Genomic DNA, 17,500 nt, shown 5'->3' with positions numbered 1-17,500 from the left:
ACCTATTGGGAGCAGATAAGAAGATGGTTACAGGAAATAACAAAACAACAAATTGAACTCAAACCCGAAATATTTTTATTAGGCATAATTAACCCAAAAATCGAGAAACAACTCCAATATATCATTATACATATTATAACTGCAGCACGCATTGCATATGCGCAATGTTGGAAAAGGGAGAACGTACCAACAAATGCAATGATTGTATGTATATTAGACTGTGCTGAGATGAACAAACTTTCCTTAGAAATAAAAGACAAAGAAGCTACAAAATTTTACAAGATATGGGACATGTATTATAACTGGTTACAATTGCGGAATAAAAATGTATGAGAAGTGATGTAAAAAATGTAAATAAATTTAAGAGATATAGGACATAGTATTGTTAAGGGGAAAGAAAAAATGTATTGTGTATTATGTTTCTTTGTAAAGAAAAAAAAGGAAAATTAAAAATTAAAAAAATAAATAATTTATTGTCTCCTTAATGTATAAGGCTACTCCTCTTTTCTTTTGTTGTGCTGATGAAAAGTAAAGTTTCCCAATTTTGGGGCATTCCAAAAAATTATAATGTTTTCTTTTTATATGTGTTTCTTGAAGGCAGATTATATCCATTTTTAGTTTTTGTAGTTGTGTAATTTTTTTTTCTTTTTTGAGGGGGAGTTCAATCCATTTATGTTCATTGAGAGAATCCCACTTTCCTTTTCCATCTTCTTTACTTATATTTAGATTTTATTCTCTTATTACTTTTTGTCTGTCTCTGTTGTCTTGCCATTGCCCCTCCTTCTTGCTCTGTATTTTCTGTCTCTTCTTCACCCAATCTTTTTTCAAAAAAGTTTTAAGAATTCTCTAAATTGCCAAGTTTGTGAAAGCTGTGTCTTTATATTATTTCCAATTTAATATTGTATTCTTCTCTGTTTCTGTCCCCCAAAACAAGGATTAAATCACAACTTTCGTTTCTCTGGAGGGAAGGGTCAAAAATCCCCTTCCCTCTCACGTTTGGGGGTTTGTTTGTTTGTTGCATTTGGGGAATTTCTTTTCCAGGGACTCAGTTGCCAAATAGTAGAAAAAAGAAAAACAGTCTCACCCAGTTCCAAACATGATGCTCACAATTTGCTAAATAACGCTTTCTTTCTTTGGTTGTCAGTAGCTTCTGACTCATCACATGATTGCAGCTTGTCTTTCCCGTGCTGGTTTAGAGGGCTTTCCTTGGATCAAACAGATTGACTGCCATCTTTCTGTGATCAACAGGGGTTCTTTCCTTCTTCATTGTCTCTCTGGGGTAACTTTAGACCCTTTTAGGGGTCCAGACAGGGAGAAATCAGCTGTGGGAAGAGGAGCCCCGTTTTTCCCTAGCCTGTGATGCCACGAAGCAAACCGGATCCTCTTTGGTCAGTTTCCAACCATTGTTTCTTGTCCTGCCCTCTGGTGCCACCACACGCCATGCATGCCTATTCATTGAAGCCCAGTACTCAACCAATCGATTTAACAACAAACATGTTGATTTGGAGCCAGCCTATGAACCCATAAGGAGCCATATTAATTGAGCGACCAACCAATGACAGCACTGACCACCTCTTCACTTGGTAACTTTCACACACAATGACCAGCTGACAGGTCACATGACCCACTGACCACAAGACTAATAAAAGCAATGAAGAACTGAAACAAGACACTTCAACCAAAGTCCTGCTGAGGATGTCACCTAGTCTGGTGATGAAATATTCAGAAGCTTGGAGAACAAACCACCACCAAGCCTAGAAATTCTTGTGTGCCATAGTAGACCTGCATAGCATTAATCTCATAAAGAATCAGAATGAGAGCAAGAAATCTCCTATAGGTGGCAAGACTTGGAGGTGCTCATCAGCATGGCTTTCAAGAAGGCTGTAACTTTACTCTTTAAAAAAGAAAATCAGGCCTGATTTAGATCTACTTATGACCAAACCAGAACTTGGTTCTGGCTTTGAAAATAATATATTTGGTTGAAATTTTAACCAGAACATCTGCAGTGCCAAATTATAATGAATAAAATTACTAAAATAGGTTATAGAATTATAGGGTTGCTCAGGGCAGGAATCATTGTGATCTAAAACTATTTTAATTAGTAGTTACGTATCTCAACAACAGACATCTTACACTTTTAACTGCATAAGGGATACCTTACAGCATGGGTGTCAAACACAATCGCGTCACATGACATATCGTGATTTTTTTGCCTTTGTGGAGCCGGGGTGGGCATGGCTTGCACACGACGCATCCGGCCCACAGGCTGCCAGTTTGACACCCTTGCCTTACAGGAATATTATCTTAGATTTATCTCTTCAGATACTTGATTGTTATAGCTGGTGACCGATGCCAGATTTGGTGCAAATGATGATCTGACAAATAAACTTTAATTGAAAGAAAAACAACAGGAATAATACAAGGGCAAACCACTTCCATATCATGCCATAACTGTTCGTGTAAGCCCCCAGGAGACAAATTTATGTTCAATGTCAGACCTGTCCCAATTGAAGAAAGAAAAACCCTTGACTCCATTTGGTTGAAGTAAAAGGTTCTTTTACTAAAAGATGTTGGGTACAGTAAAGTCAGGCTAGCTCTGGATTTCCCGTTCTCAAAAGATACATAAAGGTTTACCATCATCCCAGCCCTCCTCGTGACCAGTCTGTCTTTGAAACTTGCCAAAAAGTTTTGAGAAAGCTGAGATGTTTTGGGGTAATCCACATACTTACTCAGGGTGCCTGGCCTTGGATGCTGGTACAAACTGGTTCTGAGCTGCTCTGGTCTTTATCACCTATCATTCCCCCCTCCTTATTTCCCAGCACACACACACACAGCTTTATTGCCCATCTATCCTTCCTCCCCCCCCCTTCTAGCCTTTGACAGCAGGGTGCCTGGGAGGCACCAAGCTGAACTTGGCAAACCTGACATTTATTTAAATATATAATTGTACTCATTAAAGATGAGGAATTGTCTCATCCTTATTTCATCAATGCACCCCAACTCTTCCCACAGGGAAGATAAGTTGCAGACCCCATCAGTTAAATAATTTTGTCGGGAGGGGGGAGGCGGTCTAGGAAGACAGACTTCTCTGTTTTTGTTCCCAGTGCATAGAATAGAATGGGCTTCCCCCATTCTCCACACAATCTAAAAGGGCTTCAAGACCTGACTCTGACAACTGGCATGGAGGGTTGAAGAATGTCATACAACCTTGGGGCTGGTTGGTGGCTTAAGATCACTCTCTCTGCCTTATAACTTTTAATGTAAAAATATAAAAATATAATATAAAACCTTAGTTTTAATTCTGTTTTTAACATTACTTATTTATTAAACACACTTATACGGCCATCCAATTCACAGTTTAGGTGACTTACAACATTAAAAATCCACAACATAAAAACCCATAAAACCTCATCCCACCTCCAAAAAATTGTACTATATTTTTATGATTTTTATTTGTAAACCGGCCACTGAAATAGCCATTGTAGAAATTTGATAAATAAATTACTGAGTTTCACAGGTAGTCCTTGTTTAGCCACAACTGGGACCTGCAACTTGGTCAAGTGAAGCAGCTGTTAAGTGAAACAGTATTAAGTGAATCCACAACTGTGCTTACGCTCTTAGTTCAGCTTTTCTTTGCTCTACAGAACTACAAGCATTGTATATGTGAGCATTGATTATAAATTTAGTTTGTCATCACCATCATAATTTTGAATAGTTGCTAAATGAGGCAGTCACTAAATGAGGACTGCCTGCATTAGTTTTATATCTATTAGCTCAACTGAAATAAATACACAATGTGGTTGATAAAAAAATCATGTTGTAAATAAATTGTTCTCAGGCATTTTCAAAGGTATTTCATTTCTGCTTGCTTTATTTGCTTTAATAAAGCATTTATTAGCTGGGACTAGGATAATTGGAAGAATTGAACCCCAAAGCGTGGACTCCTGGTCTACATAAGGAACTTGGACAGATCTTCCTTGATTTCAGCTTCATCCCAAGGCCCATGGATATTGTCTTTGAAGAGTTGCAGCCTAATGAGGCAGTAAGGGCATAGACATGAGATGGCAATCAAAAGGAGAACAAAAAGAATAGTGCCAACACTTGAAATGGTTAGTAGTCCCATTAAGGTAGATAAAGCAAAGAGTAAGGTAGCTATCATATAACAATGGGGGGTTTGAGCTTTGAGCTTCTTCTGTAGCATAGGCCATAGGGCAAATATCTGGATAGCAAATGTCACCATGACAAAGGCATGTAAGGACCGTGGCAACCGTGAGGCTAAGCAGACTGAAGCAAAGAAAGCCATGTTGAGGGACAAGGTACTGGACACAATAGCTGCATTTGCCCCATAATCATAAAAGATCAAATGTCCTAGGAGCATTAGAGCAGACATAGCATAAATTGTATCAGTGCTGATGGACTCAGTTAAGGTCTTCAGGATAGGAGAGAAGCCATAGGTGAATGCCACAAATACCACAGAATTCTTCAGATCTCCCCATCGTGTCTGGCCGCTTTGATTTCTTTCTAATCCTGAATCAATGGCATCAAAGAGTACATAACCAATCAGCGAGGCAATCAAGCCAGCTCCAAATAGCCACTTGGGAGACAACAGGCCCATATCCATATACCACCAGATGACAACAAAGACACAGACGTTACATAATTGTTGTATCACCACTCCAGATTCAAACACCACTGCCCAATAATGATACTTGCGCGCATGGATATTCTTGCGCAACTTCTCTAAGAAACTTTGATCCACATAGTTATCAGGAAATGACTGCCTTTTGTACAACACTTTCTGCCAACGTTGCCTTATGGTATGTTCCAGTTGGACACAGAGTATATTTCTTGCCATTGCCTCATACTTCTTCACAATATCATGCTATGATGTTCATATCATCTAGAAACAAAATAACATAATTTACCAGTGGTAGATAATCACTCTCCACCTATATAAACAATTTCCAACAATTTAATCAATAAAAAATGTTTTCATTAAGGGTTGATGGTTCAATTATATCACTTGGCACTCATAAGGCAGGTCAGAAAGAAAGAAAAAATGCAGGGCTCTTTGAAATTAGAGAAATCAAAAGGGCTTATATCTATGAAAGTGAGCATCTGCTACATTGAGAGGGCTAGAAAGACTGCTACACAGCAGCCTTATTTGTAATTGTGATATTTTATGACTATGAAAAATTCCTGACAACTATCAATGTTTGTAACATTGCTAATTAGTGCACAGAGACTGCACCTCTTACTCACGTGTTTCCATTTTATGAACAGTTGTTCCCAACCTATTCATTGTATCTAAGGGATCTGTGATCCAATTCACCTTAATAATACTAGATTAAGGAAGGCTATTTTAGAACTACCACGCTCCTTTGTGCAACTAATAATGGTGATAAATGTAATAATTTTAGCAAGTTGCTCTTCCTGGTAGTCAAATTCTACAGCTTCTTGCCATCATTTTTCCGCAAACCTGCAACTGTGATAAGAGCAGTTCCTTCTACACAGGAATATTTGAGTGGAGGGTTTCTTACTAGGCGCCATTCCATAAACACTACAAAATTAATTTGTGCAGCAAAATTCTCTGATGATACACAATGAATACTCTAGTGCCAATGTAAGGCATAATTTGCGTTTGAGAGGCAATCCTAAGACTGCAATCAAGATAGATGGGAAACCATGTTTAAAGGGGGGCTGTTCTGGTGGAAGGTTTCATTTTAGCTTCCTGACTGGAGTCGCGTCCCTGCTGCCTCTGTATTGATTTTACTTTCTGAACAAATGCACTTTCATTGCCTCCAAGTTGAAATGACTATGCTGTCATTTTTCTGTAGTCAATACTGGAGATTCCAACTACAGTAACGAACCAGAACAGGAAAAACAGCTTCTTAAATAAATCAATAAATAATAATAATAAAAACCTCTCTTACCTCGGCTAGAATTGCGTATGTCGGAAAAGGAAATTCTGCTGTGACGACATATCCGACTGAGGAATAAAAATTGGATTCGTGTTGCCCTCTGCTGGCCAATTTATAGACAAAAAAATTATTACTGGATTTGCTGCTCGCAAGACCTTTTCGCGATCCATTATAGAAGTTGTGTCACCCGGAGAGGTTTCTAAACATATTTGAATACAAAAGGGATTGCATGTTGTGAGTCTTGATGGACCTGGATACACACTTCCCTGGATGTACATTTTATTGAATATTATAGAGGACCGCCAAACCCAAACTCGCCCAACAGACCTGCATCTAGGAAGATGGGCATTCGGTGATGACTCCAAATTGGAACCAACTTTCTCTTAAGGCTTTGCATAAAAAAGTATCATACCTCAAAAGGTACTATAGTATTCTATCTCTGACTGAGGATTGCAGACATATACAAAACATGGAGTAGCTGCTATTTGGGTGAGGAAGGGAGGGAGGGAGTCCGTGAGGATCCAGTAAATGAGATTTGAGGATGGGGTTGTCAAAATATTTGAACCGGGTTTCAGGCTGTATCAAAGTAGTTCAAAGCATTCAGCACTCTGTAACAGTTCTCAAAAAAGAAGGCTCCAGTTGGATATTTTGGAATGGAATATACTTCTACCTGGAAAAACTGGTTTGTGTTAAATCCTGTCCTGCAGCAATCAGAATATTTACTGAGTGAGCTTTAGAATAATGAAGATAATCTTTGCATAAATATATGTGCTACAGAGGCTACAATTTATAGAAAGTATAATATTTACTTCTGAAATTACTTATTATGAATTTACATCAGAAATTTTAAAAGAGAATATATGCTGTGGGAAATGTCAGATCTACTGTTATTAATGGGATTCCTTTTATTGTGGATTAGGAACTTTGAATCTAAGTATGCGAGTTGTGAAAGATCTGGGGAAAACATAAGGCTGATGTTTTTCAGTTTATTGCTGAACAGAGGCAACAAGGATCCTCTTTGTTCTTCCATCTCAAACAAAGGGTTTAAACTATGTCATTTGACAGCAACTACTACTGAAGTTTTTCAGTGCTCTGGAGAACTGAGGATAAAGCTTGGTTTGAATTTAACTTAAATGGAAATATCAGCTGCCAGATATCTTATCAGAGGCTGTATTTGTAAAGTTCCAACTGTGGTACTTTTAAAGAAGAAAACTGACATGCTGGATGACAACTCACAGGGACATAGACTAACCGATGACAGGGATTTCAAAGTCCATTTGTTCCAGCAGATAAAATCACAATTCAATTCAAGTTACTACAACATACTAAGTCTGTACTATGACCCCATAAAATTTAAAAATGTGGGATGAATAATAGCTTTGTGTATGCATAATGTAATGTACAGTCCTGGTAGCAGTATACATTTGCTTTCCATGGTTATAAAGAATCCAGAATTCTGGTAGCAATGAAAGGCAAACATAGTAAATCCAAATAGCCCAAATTCTTCATCTAACACAAGGACAACAACCTAAAGTCTGTATATAATGTATGAGTTATCTCTCTGGCTACTGAACCCCCTTCTGACCACAATGACACCATTTCCTACTACCTTAAAGCTGAAAGAGGTAAAGACTGCAGCTATATTATAAAAAAGAATTAATGAATTAAGTGAATTTCTTTTTTTACAGTTTTACCCTTCAGAATTGAGGAGAAAATACAAAAGGCCAGCTATGATCTGACCTTCACTTACCTATGAAGGTTGGGTGACCTAGTCACTAAACAGTTACCCATCCTTGACTCAACCATTTTAATTAAGACAGTTTTGTTTTTAAATTGTTTTTACTACTCCAATTTTTAGAGATATACCATACTAGGTTACTTGTTATAATAGCAATCACTCTCAGAGTTGGGTAAGTAGTATCTTTTGCTCTGTCTTAATTGACTTTCTCTTTTAATTGTCTTTATTTTTTTCTTTTAATTAATTAAATGCAAAGGACTAGAGTGACATGATAGTGGTGTTCCAGTGTTTGAGGGGCTGCCACAAAGAAGAGGGGGTCAACTTATTTTCCAGAGTACCAGAGGACAGGACAAGAAACAATGGATGGAAACAAATTGAGGAGAGAAGCAACCTGGAATTAAGGAGAAACTTCCTAACAGTGAGAACAATTAATCAGTGGAACAGTTTGCCTTCAGAAGTTGTGGATGCTTCAGCACTGGAGGTTTTTAAGAGACTGGACAACCACCTGTCTGAAATGGTATAGGGTCTCCTGCTTGAGCAGGGGACTGGACTAGAAGACCTCCAAGGTCCCTTCCAGCTCTATTCTTAATTTGAATTTGGTCATTTATCTAAACCAGTGCTTTTCAATCTTTTCACAGATTGTACCACTTTTAAGACATAACAATATTCGAGAACCATCAGTGCTTAGCAATATGTGAAAAATTTGCTGACCAAAAAAAAAAAAAAAAAAGGAAAAAAGAACCAGTTTTAATTTCTTTGGTGACAGTTTCTTTGCTGAATCACTTTCCCTTTGTACTGTTGAATGTATGACAAATTTACCCATATTTATTAATATGCACCACTACATTGGTGGTCAGGTAGCTGGCCGGCCTTTCTTCTTCTCTCCCTTTCCACTCCCTCTTTTTCACAGCCTCTCCTCCTTCGTTAATCCCTCTGCTTGTCTCACAGAAGCCTCTCCTCTTTCTCTGTCCTTCTCTTTCCATCATTTTTTTTCTCTCACTCTCCCGCCAAAACCTTTTATAGCCTCTCCTTTCTCGCCCCTCCTTTTTTCTTCCAGGGGCGCCACTCTCTGGGGCTCAGGGAGAGCTCCAGTGTCGGTCGCTACCCAGTCTCACTCCCCATGCGGTCACCCACTCCCCGGCTGGCCATTGCACACCGCACTGATCAGCTGGAGCTGTGCGCGCTGATCCTGGGGCCTCTGCCAAGCTCTGGCAGCCCTGCAGCTCCAGCTTTCTTGTTCCAAGGTCTTTCTGCTGCTCCCGGTGATACAGAGGCCACCGGAAGCCCTGATTAATTGGAGCCGTACATGCCAATTATAGGCCCTCAGCACAACCGCACTCCAGTTGACTCTCTGCCCGAAGACTGCGTGCAGCTGCTGGCCACCTGAGGCCGCTGGAAGCCCCAGTCAGCTGGAGTCACACACACCAATCCTGGGTCCTCAGCAGAGCCCCAGCAACACTGCAGCTCCAGCTGACTGTGCAGCTCTGCCACTTCAGCTGATCAGCAATGCCGCTGCTTCAACTCACCCCCCCCCGCTACACTTGTCTAGATCACATACCATCTGCCAGGTGCCAAAGTACCACCAATGGTACACACACCACCAGTTGAAAAGCCCTGATCTAAAGTACGCAATGCTCTATGATGTGCAGTCATATCCTATGTGTGGATGATATTCTGTGAAGTTTGGATCCTCATGGATTCTAGTGTCCCTGTGGACAATTCCTTTCATACCCAACAGACTTTATTTTCCACTTGATCTTTTACTTTAAAGAAAAACAGAAGCTAGTTTACTGAAAAGCAAAGTGTCAGCGTTAGGCATAGAGTAATTATCATTTCCACAGATGTTTGCTCAATAGATATCCTAGAAGCATTATTTAGAAAGTAAAAAAAAAACGATAGGGGTCTGCAGTCCAGTACTCTCTTTTGCATGCATTCTCCCTGCCAGGAAAAAGAAAGCAAACAGAAGTAGAAACTAATCTGAGAAGCTAAAATGGAATCTTCTACTCTCTTACATGGATGTTTTGTGACTAGCCATGCCCTCTAGCAAAAATACTGTGTGAATAAGCCTTTTGGTTATTATTTGTGAGCATTCACATAATACCCTATCTAATTTCCCAGTGTCCCTACCTGCCAAAAATATTTAAACATCCTTGCAGTAGGATACTGTATTTAAACTGCCTAATAAGATACTTCCTTTTGATTAACATATGTGGTGTAAGGACCCACCACAATTTACATCTTAAGAAAACAGAACTCTTGGAACGTCTCTTCCAACAGGAATTTTTATTAAGAGAAATTGATCGCAGGCATGCTAGACAGGATCTGGGGGATCCTCTCCCACCACTCAATGTTTTAAAGTGTTCCCAAGCAGCCCCACCCCACAGTTCTTCCAGGCGATTCAATTTGGCAGATTTCTAGGTGTTAAGTCCAGGAAATATATTGTCGGCCCGCTCTGTCAGCACCATCACTCATTCTGTCTTTACACGTGTTGCATTTCCCCCCACCCTTTTCCCTCACTGCCTGCAAAGGGGAGAAATTTAGAGGGAGTAGGATGAAAGGCGGATGGCCGCATTGTTATGGTTAGTACTCTCGAAGAGAATCAACAAAAGGTTACTTTGTAGTTAATGCAGGAAGTGAGAGTCATAAAGCCCCCATGCTTACCCTCTTCCCCTTTCACAGTATGACAGAATCCAGAAGAGAGTAAGAATTGGTTTTATATCAGAGTAGGTAGATAGAAATGAAATATAATTGGATTTTGATATGTGGATGTAATATGGCATGTGTGGGGTTTTCAGTTATATTAACAAAGGTAGGCACTACGCAACTAGTTTCATTTTAAAATTCATCAGACATAAGCATCCGGATGTTATTTTACAGGGTTCAAATCCTTTACCAGGAATTAAACTCATAGACTTTTGCACTTTAATTATGTATTGTTTAATTAAGAGTACAGTTAGGTATCCATATTTGCAGGATCTATATTCATGGATTCCTTTTTTTACTCACAAAACTCATACTAAAAATCAATGCAATTGGTAGTAGATAGGACACCATGTGACCTTTGTGTGTTGTAGTATCAACGAAGTTCCATAGATATACAAGGAAACAAAGAACAGATCAGAGAGGCAATGCAAATTGGCAGAATTTCTACTGCTAAATTTGTGGCTTAGGTAGGTAGTTGCTATAAATGGAGAATGAACTATTTATTTGTATTTAAGACCAGCACAAGGAAAAAGTACAGAGAAGATTGGTAAAATTTTGCTAGGGTGATTCTTCTTTACAACAGATTTATTTAAGCATCAAACTTCTTATACCAACCACTCTGTAGAAAACGCTATCATTGCCAGCAAAGACTGGTTCCACAAACTGACGAGGTGTTACTCCTTAATTTTACAGGCAAGTCTGCTTCAGAAGGCTGCTAAGATCTATCCTGTGCAAATCAGGATGGAATTTGACAATTTTTCATGTTTTCCTTTGTAAACTATCCAGAGTCTCTGGGAGTTGCGCAGCATATACATTTAATAAATAAATAAACAGTGAATGTGGTAAACAGACTTGTCCTGTTGCTTCCAACAGCCTGCGATGTGGAAATGAGGGTTGTTCTGAAGCATGCTACAGGATTCAAAAAACCCACAAAAAAGAAAGCTATCTCTGCCTGCCTGGTAGCAATTCTAATTCCCACTCAGAGAAAATGCTTAAAACAAACCAAGAAATTGGATGATTCCTTATTAGCCCCCGATATATCAAAAAGTCCACTTGCCTCGCACCATGCAACAACACCTTTTTAAAAAAATTCACGAACCTACTAGCTACCTTTCAACCCCTAACGTCAAAGGAACTGCGTCTCCGGCGTTGCTGTAGCCACACCCCTGACGTTATCCGAAAGAGATCATACTGCTAGAGCAGAAACCAATTAGATATCGTTTTTTTAGAGAAACGTCACTGCTAGACCCTGGCGGTTGGGCTGAGCTCTTCCGAGGAAGATGGGTGGGGTTTGAAGTAATTTTTCAGTACGCAGGCGCAGAACGCTCATCGCGTTCTCTTCCCTTTCCTTAGGGCTTCTGTGTGGCTGACGCGTCACATTCTACCTCAACGCGACCGAACACGAACAAGACTGAGAGGGCTTCTGGTTTAGTTGGGAGAAGCGGCGAGAGAGTCAGGGGTTGAAGAGGGCCGCCGACGCGCCTGCTTCAAGCCTGTCCTGTGAGAAGGCCCTCCTCGGCTTGGCCCTGTCTCGTAACCAACAGCAACGGCCACCGAGAGGATGCGTCGCCACCCCCTGGCCCGAAGAAGTGCACGGAGGAGACGATGAAGGAGGTGCTGCCCCGTCGGCTTCTGATACTGGCGGCCTCCTCCCTCCTCGGTTGCTTGCTTGGGTGAGTGCTTTAACCGCCCGAGAATCTAAAGATGGTAGGAAGGGGACAGGTAAGTGTTGGGTCCCGGAAACTTCTTTCACATCTACGCCGTTTGTTTCCCATACATATCAAACAGCGATTATTTTAAAACTTCTTGTCCAATCCTACAACTTCTAGTTCATGGAGCGAAATTTTAATTTCACTAGGCTTTAGAATCCATTTTCGGTATGTGCCCCAGAAGTAAAGAAAATGCCTGCTTCTGCTTGGCCAGGTGTTATGCTGAAACCAGACTTTTCCTCCCAAATCTCTCCATGCTTATTGGAGATAAACCTATATGCTTTAAAAAGTGTGCCTGATTTATAAGAAATGAAATGCTGGGGAATAATTTCTTATTTGGAATACTTTTTAAAACAAATGAGTTGAGCTGTATATGTAACACCCTTTCCCTGTCAGGTGCAGTTCTGCATTCTACCCTGTCTAAAACTGATAGCAGTAATAGATATCAACACATCTGGAAGGGATTCTCTGTTCTTGACATTTAACATCATTCTCTAAATTAGTGGTGGCGAACCTATGGCACGGGTGCCAGAGGCGGCACTCGGAGCCCTCCCTGTGGGCACAAGTGTCATTGCCCCAGGCTTGCCTGTCCCCGCGACCCCCTCCTCTCCAGCAGCCCCCCTGAAAGAGTTGCCCTCTAGTGTGGTCCACACGGAGCAGCGCTGACAAGGACATGGCAGCCAGGCAGTGTAGACAAGACTCTGCCCTCACACCCCATCATGTAGTTGATGCCGCAGGGCGTGGGCAGAGGGTATGGCCGCCATAGTGCTGTTGGGCTATCTGGGCGATCTGCGGCGGGCCCTGGAGGCGGTGAGTGGCCCTGTGGGCAGGCGAGGCGGGAGATGGGGGGGCAGAGCGGGAGCGGGGCAGGAGGTAGAGCAGGGTCGTCATCACTGCTCTAAATTCTAAGTGTAGATTTTTAGAAGTTGTGGTGACTAATAGTATTCTGTGCAAAAGGTATCTTGAGAACAAACATGTTTTATTTTACATTTACTTTTTAAAAGATTTATAATTTAGATTTTCTAATAAACCCAAAATGTTAAAAAAACAAAGTCCAAATTATTAAAATAAAAAATATTTTAAAAATCAATAGTAAAACTGGATTTACTATTAAAATATTAAGACAATATATAAAGAAGGCACTCACCAGATATTGGTTGGATTTTTAGTATTGGTGGACACCAGTTGAACTTACTGTTACATTTGAGAGAATGGGAAGGGTTATTAAAAGCAAGGTCAGTACTTTAAATTGAGTCTGGAAATGAACTGGCAAGCTACATACTATTGCTACGTAGACGATCACATGAAGTGATAAAGTAGACATCACTATTGTCTTTATATGACAATTTTTATGTGAGTACATAGTTTGAATTTCTAGACTGTTTTTAAAAATAGTCATATATAGAGGATATGAAAATAATTGTTATGAGACCATGAATAATTGAAACAAAGTTGTCCATCTAGATAGGGTCAGAGTGGGTACCAGTCTAAACTGGTAAAAGAGACTAGACATTCACCTGTCTGAGACGGTATAGGTTCTCCTGCTTGAGCGGGGGGCTGGACTAGAAGACCTCCAAGGTCCCTTCCAGCCCTATTCTATTCTAATGATAATTAGCTTCTTCACTGTAGAATTCAGAAAAAATCTCAAATTGTATTTGATTGTTCGCATAGAGTGCAATTTCCCTTTGACTTAGAAGTGGAATTGCAGTCTATTTGAATATCAAATATAAATAATGATAATAAAAATAAAATCAATGGTTGTACCAATAGTAATAGGAGCCCTTGGAGCAAGACACAAAGGATTGCCTAAATACATGGACAGTTTGAACTTATCAGATCTGAATATTCTGACTTTGTAAAAAACCACCATAGTTGGCACTGGCTATATATTCAAATATTATCTTAACAGCTCTTAGGACCTTGGTTCGGACTTGAACTGTTAAAGTTTTTACCAGTCCCAGACTGTGAATTGAAGTGAAGATTAAATCTTAAATGATAATATTGATATTGCAATACCAGGTGATGCACAAATTGAAGAAAAGCAGCTAGAAAAAAAAATCATGATTTGCAAATTGAACTTGAGCAATTATGGAGGAAGTTGAGTGATTATGGAAGAAGAAATCAATGGTTGTACCAATAATAAAAGGAACCCTTGGAGCAATACCCAAACCTGCTCAATGTATCTTTGGGTTGGAGCATTGTCTCATGGGAACCGATGATGCTTAGATGCAATTTCCCCCACCCTTGCATTCTATCCCACCTCTTCCCTTTTCTTTGTCAAGCTGTGAGTGAAGCGGAATATAGTTGAAAGGGCAAATCAGCCTTGACATGCCGACCCCCCTGAAAGAAGGATAGACCTGAAACAAACAAACACACACACACACACACACACACACACACACACACACACATCATTACAACCCAACTGTTGTCACACCCTTCATTGGGGCCATTGAGGGTACATATTATGAAACTACTTAACTAACCTCGCTGCCCTAACATCTGGAGCAGTCACCCATTCAGCGTCTGCTAATGGGTAGCTTTTCCACAGTACTAGGTATTGTAATTTTCCCTTGTGATATCTGGAGTCAAGAAACTTTTTGAACTCATAGGGCCTTCTCCCTTAACTAGAATGGGAGGAGGTGATTTCTTGACTGGCCTCAAGCCAGATTTGTGAAAAGATTTTAAAAGACTGCAATGAAATACTGAATGGATCCACTTGAGGCTTTTTGGCAACTTCATCTCCCTAGGCATCATGGAATACATCCTTTAAGTAAATATATAAAAGAAAAAAAATTTCAAAAGAGAGAAAGGTTTGTTGGTGCAAGTAAAACCAATAGATGCCTTAAAGATTTATCTTAGATTATTGTGACTATGTTTTAATTCTAACCGATAAAAGAAATAATATCCACAGCAGTTAGAGTGCAAAATATATATTTTCAAAGAAATGTCTGTTATTGCCATCAGGAATCAAAGAATCAAGAAAGACTGCTTGGAATTATTCAGAGAATTGTAACTAACAATTTTATATTGTTAGTTACAAACAAATTTCAATGTTTTTATCAAACTGCATATCACCATCTAATCCAACACTCTGATTCATAAGGAAGATTACAGGTAGTCCTTGCTTACTAACTGCCTTGTTTAGCAACTGTTCAAAGTTACTCCAACTGGAAAAAAAGGATTTGTTACCAATCCTTACAGTTACAGCTGTTGCAGCATCCCACAGTCACATGATCATCATTGGCAAACTTCCCAACTGATTTTCCAAAAAGCAGAATTAATTAACTTATGGTCATCTTATGCTTTAACAACTGCAGTGATTTGTTTAATAACGGAAGCCCAAGTAATATAAATCTAGCAACATCACATGATTTTTCGCTTAGCAACAACAGTGCTTAGTGATGGAGTTGCCAGACTCAGTTGTGGTTGGTAAATGAGAACTACCTGTCTTTAGGTACTGAGTGAGGACTTTCAAATCCAGCAGCTGGTCTTTTTATTAAGAAGCTGTGCAATTTCTCCTAAACTTCAGATGAAGTTAAATATGCTTCTCCCAGTCTTTTTTTCTCCAGTTAGACAACTGGCTTCTTTGGGATTTTGTCTTCTCAGTTTTTTTTTTTAACTAAGATCAAGTTCTGTACCATTTTTAATATTTAAGAATTTGTCAAGACTATTTTTAAACTGCAGCATGCAGAACTGGATGCTTATTACAACTATTAATAGAACCCCAAAATCTAATTAGCTGCCTACTAGGTTTGTACAAAGCACCTGAGTTGTGTTGCAAAACATACTGGCAAAAATAAATTTCCTCTTCTCAAAGCATTGAGGCAGCCATAATCTACAGCAGGGGTGTCAAACTGCCGGCCTGTGGGCCGGACACGTCATCCGGAAGCCGCGCCCATCCCATTGCCAGCAATGGCAAAACTGGCCCAATACGTTACACGACGTCATGTGACATTGCGAGTTTGACATGTCTGATCTACAGAAAGCTCAACACAATTGTTTTGAGTATTTCCTCGTGTTCTCTGAACATGCATTCAAAGACAATATTTGTGCTGGGACTGCCAGCAAAGCAGCTATGGACGTACATGTGGGGATGACTTGGAAAACTCTTTGAAATAACTGTGCTGAATCCTTCTGGAGAATATAGTAACTTAAGAACTTTGCAGAGTGATGTTGTTTGTAACCCTTTACTAATTTGCGTAATGTACCAATTTAGCTGTATTAAATCAATTTCAAAGTTTTTTTTTCAAGGCTATTAGTGGTAAGTATGGTAATATGTATCTATATTTTAATGAAGTATCTTAGGTGTATTTAATAATTTTTGATGAATATTTCCAGTTTACTTAACTAAATTACCAGTTTACCAGGTAATTCAACATTTAGTTCTGACTTTTGAGAGGCTATATTATAAGGCTTCTTTCCATGCCTTCGTTTATGTCACTAATGAAAATAATGAATTGGACCTAGGACAGGATCATATGACATTGAACATATAGCATTTTACAAGTTTGATAGGAATATTGATCTATGGTTTCTGAGCATAATTTCAAACTAGATGTAAAAAAATCACATACATTTTGCTATGTAAAACATAACTAAGAATTTTACAGATCTTTAGATAGCCACAACAGGATTGGTTTCTGCAAAAATAATGGTAGATTCTCTTCCTTCTGCTGTCAACTGAATTAGGCAGCAAAAGAAACTCTTGGGACATTTTTTTTTACTAAGAGTATAACTTACTGAAGATTCCATATGGGCACTGAAGTAGAAAAGCCAGTTCTAACAATTTCATACACAAACAGCATAGGAGAACTTTCCCTCCTCCCCAGACCTCCCATCGTCCATCTATCATTTGCACTCACTTTGTTTTGGAAATGGTTTGTCTGCTTTGGACATTCCCAGCTGCTGACCTTGGGATGTTGGATGCATCTCAAGCTTCCAGTTGGCACACTTGCATTCCAAATTGGCCTCCCAAGCCTCCCTTACATTACAATGCCTTCCCCCCCCTCCCTTTATTGTTGTCTGGTTGCAAGCGGGGCTGTGTAGTGAGTCAAACATGACATGCCGACCCTCCAGAAAGAAGATTAATCCTACAAGGAAACAAACACGTATTATTATATCATGATCTCTTTGCACTCATTAATCTATTAATCCAGGTACTTAGCATGGAACCTCTGGATGAGTATAGGGGCATAGACATTCATTGCCATCATCATTCTGCTTTTGCCAAGGGAAATCCTTTCCCTAAGACTAAATATTGCAACTTCTCCTTGTAGCATTGAGAGTCAAGAATCTCCTTGACCTTGAAATGCCTTTCTCCTTTTACCGATATGGGGGGGGGGAGGAAGCTCAATGGCCATGAGCTATGGAAGGGCTTTAACAAACTATATTGAAATACTGGGTGAATGTGCCTGAGGGTTTTTGGC

General features: G+C 39.6%; 2 protein-coding genes across 4 annotated transcripts in view; one reads left to right on the top strand and one right to left on the bottom strand.

The window, feature by feature from the left end:
• Positions 1–645: 645 nt before the first annotated feature.
• On the bottom strand, positions 646–6,085 carry PIGC (phosphatidylinositol glycan anchor biosynthesis class C). Its single transcript, XM_039325942.1, has 2 exons — positions 5,934–6,085; positions 646–4,900 (listed from the first exon to the last, which is right to left on the bottom strand). The coding sequence occupies exon 2, from the start codon at positions 4,853–4,855 to the stop codon at positions 3,950–3,952; it is 906 nt and encodes a 301-aa protein (XP_039181876.1). The 5' UTR covers positions 4,856–4,900; positions 5,934–6,085; the 3' UTR covers positions 646–3,949.
• Positions 6,086–11,658: 5,573 nt separating this feature from the next.
• Positions 11,659–17,500, top strand: part of SUCO (SUN domain containing ossification factor) — a 153,597-nt gene continuing 147,755 nt past the window's right edge. For 2 of the 3 annotated variants that reach the window (XM_039325941.1, XM_039325940.1), the window contains exon 1: positions 11,661–12,035. In XM_039325941.1, the coding sequence (XP_039181875.1) occupies positions 11,968–12,035 (68 nt within the window). In that variant the 5' untranslated portion in view covers positions 11,661–11,967. Of the gene's footprint in view, positions 12,036–17,500 lie in introns of all 3 variants that reach the window. The other variant, XR_005554599.1, reaches the window with a different exon arrangement.

This window comes from Crotalus tigris, unplaced genomic scaffold (assembly GCF_016545835.1).
Source record: "Crotalus tigris isolate CLP2741 ecotype Arizona unplaced genomic scaffold, ASM1654583v1 scf7180000024339.11422700, whole genome shotgun sequence".
Classification (NCBI taxonomy): Eukaryota; Metazoa; Chordata; class Lepidosauria; order Squamata; family Viperidae; genus Crotalus; species Crotalus tigris.
The sequence above is the reverse complement of the archived record's forward strand: the minus strand, read 5'-3'. Positions and strand labels throughout refer to the sequence as shown.